Source organism: Danio rerio, chromosome 8 (genome assembly GCF_052040795.2).
Source record: "Danio rerio strain M-AB ecotype USA chromosome 8, GRCz13ab, whole genome shotgun sequence".
NCBI lineage: Eukaryota > Metazoa > Chordata > Actinopteri > Cypriniformes > Danionidae > Danio > Danio rerio.
The window spans coordinates 26,415,172-26,425,000 of record NC_141028.1 but is presented as its reverse complement, the minus strand read 5'-3'; the positions used below and the strand labels follow the sequence as shown (position 1 = coordinate 26,425,000).

The 9,829-nt window shown below is 35.0% G+C and overlaps 1 protein-coding gene across 12 annotated transcripts in view; it reads right to left on the bottom strand.

Annotated features, from left to right (window-relative positions):
- The window catches only part of LOC137496353 (zinc finger protein 335-like), a 22,168-nt gene extending 12,341 nt beyond the window's left edge, over nucleotides 1-9,827 (bottom strand). For 9 of the 12 annotated variants that reach the window (XR_015497941.1, XR_015497936.1, XR_015497935.1 and 6 more), the window contains exons 1-2: nucleotides 9,140-9,281; nucleotides 6,694-6,780 (exon numbers count right to left, since the gene is read on the bottom strand). Coding sequence is in view for 1 of the 12 variants with exons in the window: in XM_087264795.1 (XP_087120921.1) it covers nucleotides 6,694-6,720 (27 nt within the window). In the remaining 11 variants the exon portion in view is untranslated. Of the gene's footprint in view, nucleotides 1-6,693; nucleotides 6,781-6,872; nucleotides 7,059-8,393; nucleotides 8,711-9,139; nucleotides 9,282-9,684 lie in introns of those variants that run through there. The other 3 variants (XR_015497937.1, XR_015497940.1, XR_015497938.1) reach the window with 3 other exon arrangements.
- Nucleotides 9,828-9,829: the final 2 nt, after the last annotated feature.

Sequence of the window (9,829 nt, the reverse complement as noted above, 5' to 3'; positions counted from 1 at the left end):
TAGAATCATGCTAACAACATGCTATTTCATGTTAAAATCATGGTAATAACATGCTAATCTATCTACCTACCTACCTACCTATCTATCTATCTATCTATCGATCAATCTATCAATCTATCTATCTATCTATCTATCTATCTATCTATCTATCTATCTATCTATCTATCTATCTATCTATCTATCTATCTATCTATCTATCTTTTCATACTTTTTAAAACTGTTTAAACTAAATAAACTATTACCGTCAGGCTTTCACAAGCCAGCCTCAAAGTTTGTTCTCAAACTTTAAGAATCTAGTTCTATATTATTATTCTTCTTCTGAGACTAAAAATTAAACTCTATCTCGTCCTAGGCCTTTCAAGCTATGACCATCAAACTTGGGTCAGACCTCCGAACTATTCTGACTCGAGTTGCTATATCTTTTCCGACTGATCCGACTTTCGGTTTTCCGAAAAACGTCCCGGGACCGTCGGAAAAATCCCATAGACGTAACATTGGATCAAACTTTGCGACCTCATAACTCCGCGTCAGAATGTCACACAGACTTCTAACTAGGCTCATTTAACTCAGACCATCAATCTGCCAATGACTGATCACCTTTAAACTTTCTGGCCACGCCCTAGCAACCACTTTTGGACCCTAGAAACCGTCCCATAGACTTCCATTGCAAAAGACTCTCATTGACTTTACATTGGATCAAACTTTGTGAGCTCATAACTCTGCATCAAACTGTCCTACAGACTAATGGCTGAGCTCATTTAACTCAGTCTAGCCAGCAGCCAATCACCGATGGCCTTTTAACTTTCTAGCCACACCCTAACAACCAGATACTGCACCCTAGCAACTGTCCCATAGACTGCCATTAAAGAGGTTCAGACTGATATTGTCATGCTGCAGTGTGATAGAGACATGGGGATTGTTTTTAACTGTTCATACTGGCAAGAAGCTTGTATACATCATCAGTCTTAGCTGTCAATCAACTCCATAGCAACAAAACAGACTAACCTAGCAACGATATGACACCAGCTATATCTCAGCATCAGAACATCGTAGAGAGGCGGGGGTTGGCTTGTTTGACTCATGCTCATACACCATCTATCTATCTATCTATCTATCTATCTATCTATCTATCTATCTATCTATCTATCTATCTATCTATCTATCTACATCTTTCTATCTATCTATCTATCTATCTATCTATCTATCTATCTATCTATCTATCTATCTATCTATCTACCTCTACCTATCTATCTATCTATCTACATCTTTCTATCTATCTATCTATCTATCTATCTATCTATCTATCTATCTATCTATCTATCTATCTATCTGTCTGTCTGTATCTGTCTGTCTGTCTGTCTGTCTGTCTGTCTGTCTGTGTCTGTATCTATCTATCTATCTATCTATCTATCTATCTATCTATCTATCTATCTATCTATCTATCTATCTATCTATCTATCTATCATGCTAACAATATGCTAATTCATGCTAGAAACATGCTAGTTACATGCTAATTCATGCTAGAATCATGCTAGTCACATGCTAATTCATGCTAGAATCATGCTAGTCACATGCTAATTTATACTAGAATCATGCTAACAACATGCTAATCCATGCTAGAATCATGCTAGTAACATTCAAATTGATGTTAGAATCATGCTAACAACATGCTAATTCATGCTAGAATCATGCTAGTAACATGCTAATTCATGCTAGAATCATGCTAACAACATGCTAATTCATGCTAGAATCATGCTAGTAACATGCTAATTCATGCTAGAATCATGCTAACAACATGCTAATTCATGCTAGAATCATGCTAACAACATGCTAATTCATGCTAGAATCATGCTAGTAACATGCTAATTCATGCTAGAATCATGCTAACAACATGCTAATTCATGCTAGAATCATGCTAGTAACATGCTAATTCATGCTAGAATAATGCTAGTAACATGCTAATTTATGCTAGAATCATGCTAGTAACATGCTAATTCATGCTAAAATCATGCTAGTAACATGCTAATTCATGCTAGAATCATGCTAACAACATGCTAATTCATGCTAGAATCATGCTAACAACATGCTAATTTATGCTAGAATCATGCTAGTAACATGCTAATTCATGCTAAAATCATGCTAACAACATGCTAATTCATGCTAGAATCATGCTAGTAGCATGTTAATTCATGCTAGAATCATGCTAGTAACATGCTAATTTATGCTAGAATCATGCTAGTAACATGCTAATTCATGCTAGAATCATGCTAACAACATGCTAATTCATGCTAGAATCATGCTAACAACATGCTAATTCATGCTAGAATCATGCTAGTAGCATGCTAATTCATGCTAGAATCATGCTAACAACATGCTAATTTATGCTAGAATCATGCTAGTAACATGCTAATTCATGCTAAAATCATGCTAGTAACATGCTAATTCATGCTAGAATCATGCTAACAACATGCTAATTCATGCTAGAATCATGCTAACAACATGCTAATTCATGCTAGTAGCATGCTAATTCATGCTAGAATCATGCTAGTAACATGCTAATTCATGCTAAAATCATGCTAGTAACATGCTAATTCATGCTAGAATCATGCTAACAACATGCTAATTCATGCTAGAATCATGCTAGTAACATGCTAATTAATGCTAGAATCGTGCTAACAACATGCTAATTCATGCTAGAATCATGCTAACAACATGCTAATTCATGCTAGAATCATGCTAATTCATGCTAAAATCATGCTAGTAACATGCTAATTTACGCTAAAATCATGTTGTAACATGCTAATTCATGCTAGAATCATGTTAAAAACATGCTAATTCATGCTAGAATCATGCTAATAACATGCTAATCTATCTATCTATCTATCTATCTATCTATCTATCTATCTATCTATCTATCTATCTATCTATCTATCTTTTCATAGTTTTAAAAACTGTTTAAACTAAATAAACTATTACCGTCAGGCTTTCACAAGCCAGCCTCAAAGTTTGTTCTCAAACTTTAAGAATCTAGTTATCTTTATTATTATTTATTAGGCTGGCTTGTGTAGCAAGCCAGACTACTGTTATCCCATTAAACTTATTATTATTTTTCTATATTATTCTTCTTCTGAGACTAAAAATTAAACTCTATCTCCTCCTAGGCCATTCAAGCTATGACCATCAAACTTGGGTCAGACCTCCGAACTATTCTGACTCGAGTTGCTATATCCTTTCCGACTGATCCGACTTTCGGTTTCCCGAAAAACGTCCCGGGACCGTCGGAAAAATCCCATAGACGTAACATTGGATCAAACTTTGTGACCTCATAACTCCGCATCAGAATGTCACACAGACTTCTAACTGGGCTCATTTAACTCAGACTATCAAACTGCCAATGACTGATCACCTTTAAACTTTCTGGCCACGCCCTAGCAACCCCTTTTGGACCCTAGAAACCGTCCCATAGACTTCCATTGCAAAAGACTCTCATTGACTTTACATGGGATCAAATTTTGTGAGCTCATAACTCTGCATCAGACTGTCCTACAGACTAATGGCTAGGCTCATTTAACTCAGTCTAGCCAGCAGCCAATCACCGATGGCCTTTTAACTTTCTAGCCACACCCTAACAACCAGATACTGCACCCTAGCAACTGTCCCATAGACTGCAATTAAAGAGGTTTAGACTGATATTGTCATGCTGCAGTGTGATAGAGACATGGGGGTTGTGTTTAACTGTTCATACTGGCAAGAAGCTTTGATACATCATCAGTCTAAGCTGTCAATCAACTCCATAGCAACAAAACAGACTAACCTAGCAACGATATGGCACCAGCTATATCTCAGCATCAGAACATCGTAGAGAGGCGGGGGTTGGCTTGTTTGACTCATGCTCTTACACCATCTATCTATCTATCTATCTATCTATCTATCTATCTATCTATCTATCTATCTATCTATCTACCTCTACCTATCTATCTATCTATCTATCTATCTATCTATCTATCTATCTGTCTGTCTGTCTGTCTGTCTGTCTGTCTGTCTGTCTGTCTCTATCTATCTATCTATCTATCTATCTATCTATCTATCTATCTACCTCTACCTATCTATCTATCTATCTATCTATCTATCTATCTATCTACCTTTATCTATCTACCTCTACCTATCTATCTATCTATCTATCTATCTATCTATCTATCTATCTGTCTGTCTGTCTGTCTGTCTGTCTGTCTGTCTGTCTGTCTGTCTGTCTCTATCTATCTATCTATCTATCTATCTATCTATCTATCTATCTATCTATCTATCTATCTATCTATCTATCTATCCATCATGCTAACAACATGCTAATTCATGCTAGAATCATGCTAGTTACATGCTAATTCATGCTAGAATCATGCTAGTCACATGCTAATTCATGCTAGAATCATGCTAGTCACATGCTAATTCATGCTAGAATCATGCTAACAACATGCTAATTCATGCTAGAATCATGCTAATTTATGCTAAAATCATGCTAGTAACATGCTAATCCATGCTAGAATCATGCTAACAACATGCTAATTCATGCTAGATTCATGCTAGTAACATGCTAATTCATGCTAGAATCATGCTAGTATCATGCTAATTCATGCTAGCATCGTGCTAACAACATGCTAATTCATGCTAGAATCATGCTAGTGACATGCTAATTCATGCTAGAATCATGCTAACAACATGCTAATTCATGCTAGAATCATGCTAGTAACATGCTAATTCATGCTAGAATCATGCTAGTAACATGCTAATTCATGCTAGAATCATGCTAACAACATGCTAATTCATGCTAGAATCATGCTAACAACATGCTAATTCATGCTAGAATCATGCTAACAACATGCTAATTCATGCTAGAATCATGCTAGTGAAATGCTAATTCATGCTAGAATCATGCTAACAACATGCTAATTCATGCTAGAATCATGCTAGTAACATGCTAATTCATGTTAGAATCATGCTAACAACATGCTAATTCATGCTAGAATCATGCTAACAACATGCTAATTCATGCTAGAATCATGCTAGTAACATGCTAATTCATGTTAGAATCATGCTAGTAGCATGCTAATTCATGCTAGAATCTTGCTAGTAACATGCTAAATCATGCTAGAATCATGCTAACAACATGCTAATTCATGCTAGAATCATGCTAACAACATGCTAATTCATGCTAGAATTGTGCTAATTCATGCTAAAATCATGCTAGTAACATGCTAATTCATGCTAGAATCATGCTAGTAACATGCTAATTCATGCTAGAATCGTGCTAACAACATGCTAATTCATGTTAAAATCATGCTAACAACATGCTAATTATTGCTAAAATCATGCTAGTAACATGCTAATTCATGCTAGAATCATGCTAACAACATGCTATTTCACGTTAAAATCATGGTAATAACATGCTAATCTATCTATCTATCTATCTATCTATCTATCTATCTATCTATCTATCTATCTATCTATCTATCTTTTCATACTTTTTAAAACTGTTTAAACTAAATAAACTATTACCGTCAGGCTTTCACAAGCCAGCCTCAAAGTTTGTTCTCAAACTTTAAGAATCTAGTTATTCACTGTGGTAATTCAAGTTTACTTGTTAAACTTCGCTGGGTTTGAGTAAATGCTTTGATGGTTGTTGTGTGATTCTAAACTGAGCCTTATGACCTTTTTGTTAGGTTTGTTTTAGTTTAGATTGATTTAGTTAGGATTAGTTTGAGTTTTGCCCCCTGTGTAGTTTAGAGTTTTGTAGTTTAATTAGTTTAGATCGGGTGTCGTGAATGAAGTTATCGATTCTATTTTCATTATTTATTTTTGACGCAAAGTTTAGACGTTAGATTTAAGGATTGTTTTGTTTTGTTAATTTCTTTGATTTGGCTTTGATTTGGCTTACATTCATTGTGTACTCAGAGAATTTTGTAAATGTATATTTCTTTTTCCATTATTATTGTTACATCTTTTGCTTAAACCATTGATTAAAATGCTTAAATTCTGAATCAATTCCTGCCTCATCCTTAATCTGTCACACACATTACATTTGTCCCACCTAAATGTTATAGCATTCATTTTAAACATCATAAAATCATAACAAGAAGTAAGAAATATAGTCTTGTCAAAGATGTCAACATTAAGGCAGTTTTTTATTAAAACAAAATATGAAAGTGAAAAAGAGAAATAAGCTTGTCTTTATATTATTTTACATATTTTAGGGAGAAACTCACTTAATTTTAACTTTTTTTGCAGTGTAATGACTGTCATACTTTTTACAATGATTAAGAGGAGACACAAACTAAAATATAATTCAGTGTAACAATAGATATTAGACTTTAGAATTTTGTCAGACATATTTAAAACAAGAATCATTTGATAACATGTTCGTAAACTCTATTTAAAGATCATAGTTTAGCACCAAAATACTAAGAAATTATTATTTGAAATCTTTTTACTTTCCACTATCCTTCAAACCACTAATTTTTTCTCATTTGTCTGCAAAATCTTTAGACAAAAAGGTTTAAAACCTTAAAACTAGGGCAGGAAAAAATCACTTATTTTATATATTTTAGTAAATGTAGTTCAAAATAAAAATCTCTTCAAAACCAAACTTTAGAGAGTGTGTTTACTGCTTGTCTGAAAAAAGCTTTATTAATTGAGTCATACCTCAGTGACCTGGTTGTCTCTGGTCATTAAGTGCTGTACGGTCTGTCCATCTACTGTTGTGATCTGCTGAATATATGCCGCCTCCTCCTAATAAAAGAAGCATTTTGTCAAAAACATGCCTCTAAAACCTGAGTTTATATTACATTTATACATTTACCACTTTATAAAATCTAAACCACCTTGCATTAGATACAAGATCAAATGTAATACTCTTCTTTGTGATTTTCCATAACCACCCAACATTAAATACAGGCTGTAAATGAGAAAGTCAGAAAGACTTTGATCCTGAGCCACAATGATGTGTTTCTGACCGAGCGCTTGCTGTAATCTCTCTGGGCTGATGACCGTTTGACCCGCCTGCAAATCTATAAATCACAGAAGAAGTAATTTAATGCAACAAAGTAATAAGATGTGTCTAATAAACAGACCAGGGCTGTGTGACTACAGAGTAGAGGAACTATGACGTCACCTTGTAGGCCAATCGGCTTCTAGCATAAAACTGGTTCCTTTCAATAAAATCCCCATAAGATTTTCCTATAGACTTCTCGAAGATTGCAAATAATTAGCTCTGTGTTTAAACACAGTTCATTACACTTACACGTTTTGTCCAACAGGATAATCCTCACACGACATTTATACAGACCTACAGTACATGCCTTTTGGATAGTTTCTCAATGAGAAATACATTTGTTTTGCTTTACAGTTGTTATATAAGTTTTAAAACATGTACTGTACGTTTTAGAAATGTGCCTTTAGATTCTTATCATAAGACATGTTTAAATAAGTGTATTGCCTGCGTGCACATAGCCCATTAACCGTAGTGAAAACCTAGCTATGACAAATCCCATATTCTTTTTCATAAACGACAGAAATGAGGGGCAAGTCTGTCAAACGCCTGCAAATGCCATCATGGATAGAGAACATTAATATTCTTTTTTATTATGACGTACAGAAAAAAGCAGCCCATACAGTCACATATGATATACGTTCTAAGGTGAGTGTAAAAGAGTTTCAGGAGGAGTATAAATATTGCATTTATAGTTAAAAATTTGTTCAGATGAAGAAAAAAAAATAAAAAAGAAAAAAAATCATTAGATGTATGTTAATGTAAAATAATCATGTTTAAATGTCAGTAAATATTTATATATTTTTACAAATTTATTAACAACTTTGCATTACTGAGAGCAGGAAAGAGACCGGGTGTCCTAAGGTAAGCAGAATCTTTATTAAATAGCTTTATTTAAATAAATGATACCCTAACCCTAATGAAATTAATGAATCTGTCATGATGGTCATTATCTTCACACAATATGAAGGCCCAATAAGAAAAAAAAACTACAACCTATATAAAATATGATTTATTAAAACACTTTCACCAAATAACAGACAAATCCAAATGTCCAACACAAGCTGTAAATTTGGCCTGCATTCCAGACAAGCTCACCTCAAAGACGTATAATGTCTCTGATAAAAAAAAAATTCAAAAGTGGAATTTATCTAATGTATTTTGTGTCGTAAAATAAAATGTGAAAGTATCTTGAGTTTGTGGTAGCCACAAGCCTTATTTAAGCGATTTAACCAAAATCACATTTAAGAAGCCCATTGACTTCGGGACAAGGGAACCGGAACTCGCTTCTGGGTTTTTGCAACAAATTGACATCATAGTTCCTCCATTCAATTATATTCATTCCAGCACTTACTCTGCAGTGTAGCTAAAGTTTCTTCATCATTGTTGATGATGATGGTCTGCTGTGACGGGACGAAGCGAGCCGTTACGGTTGAACCAAAAAATAATTTTTGAGAGTTTCAATGAGGAACAATGTGTTTCTGTGTCGTTTACACTTTTACACTGGCAATTTATTACAGTTTCAGCTAAAAATCTTTTTTTTTTAAATCCCCCGCGTCTTAGATAGCCTGTGGGTGTGTAAATTGCCATTTCTTTTAAAGGTGCAGTAGGTGATCTTCCACTATGCTAACAGCTTAGCATTAATCTCTGAATTACAGTACTCTGAATCCTAGCCGTCCAGAGCCACGCCTCCTGAAACAGGAGCACGCTCACCTTAAAGATGACAGCATAACCCTCTCTTGTGTGTTAAAAGTGACTAGTGCTTGTCCGGCGGTGTGCTGGAATTACACTCATTACTAAGCCAAACTGACATGCTATTTCAGAGCGAATATTTAGAGTTGCATGGCAAACATTATAGGGAGAGGCTAGGCAGAATAGTGGTACTTACTTGTGTTTTGTTGTTAAACTAATTCAAATCTACATTATCGATGCTGTAAAAGGTCCCTTATGAAACTGAAAATAGACTTATCAATCTTTCACCGGAAGATTTTAGTGGCTGAACAACACTTCTGTGAATTGATATAACCCATTTGTAACAACAACATACAACGTTACATCCGCTTTGCGTGAAGCTAAAATAATTTTAAAACAAAACATTACCTGTCTAAGAGAAATCCTTCAGCCATGGTGTCATCCTTTCTTCAGTGTGCAAAGGTAACCCCAGTATTGATTCAGGTTTTTAAAAAGTTTTGATTCAGCATGTTTTTGCCGATCGCGCACGCGAGTTCTCTCACTCTCTCGTGAACGCGCAGTTCGTCTATGCACAAACAGCTGTCGACGGAGCTGCGTACAAACGGCTGCGCAGTTGTTTAAATCTGCATTTGCTGACAGACAGTTTGAGCTGCTTATCGGAATTCCATGAGATGTCGGCCTGTCTATTTAATTGAATCAACATTTTTTTAGTTTTATGCCTTACCCAAAATATAAAAATGCATATAAACACATTTAGATCATTAACTTTAATCAGTACAATTGGAATGTGAAGAGACTTTCAACCAGCACAACAACAACTGCTTCTGAAGACAGACACCTACTGCACCTTTAAGTTGGGAAAGCATTTATGGTTGTATCTGTATTAATAATGTAAACAGTACAAATTTTAAGATTTGCTAATTTATTTGAACGACTCTTTCTCAGTTGCTCACCTTTGGCCGCACACCTGGCAGGAGTAAGGCTTCTTGTTGGTGTGTGTCATCATGTGGCGTCGCAGGTCTTTCATGTTTTTAGAGGCAAAACTGCAGCTAGTGCATTTATGAGGTCTCAAATATGCATGCAAGGCCATGTGAGTCT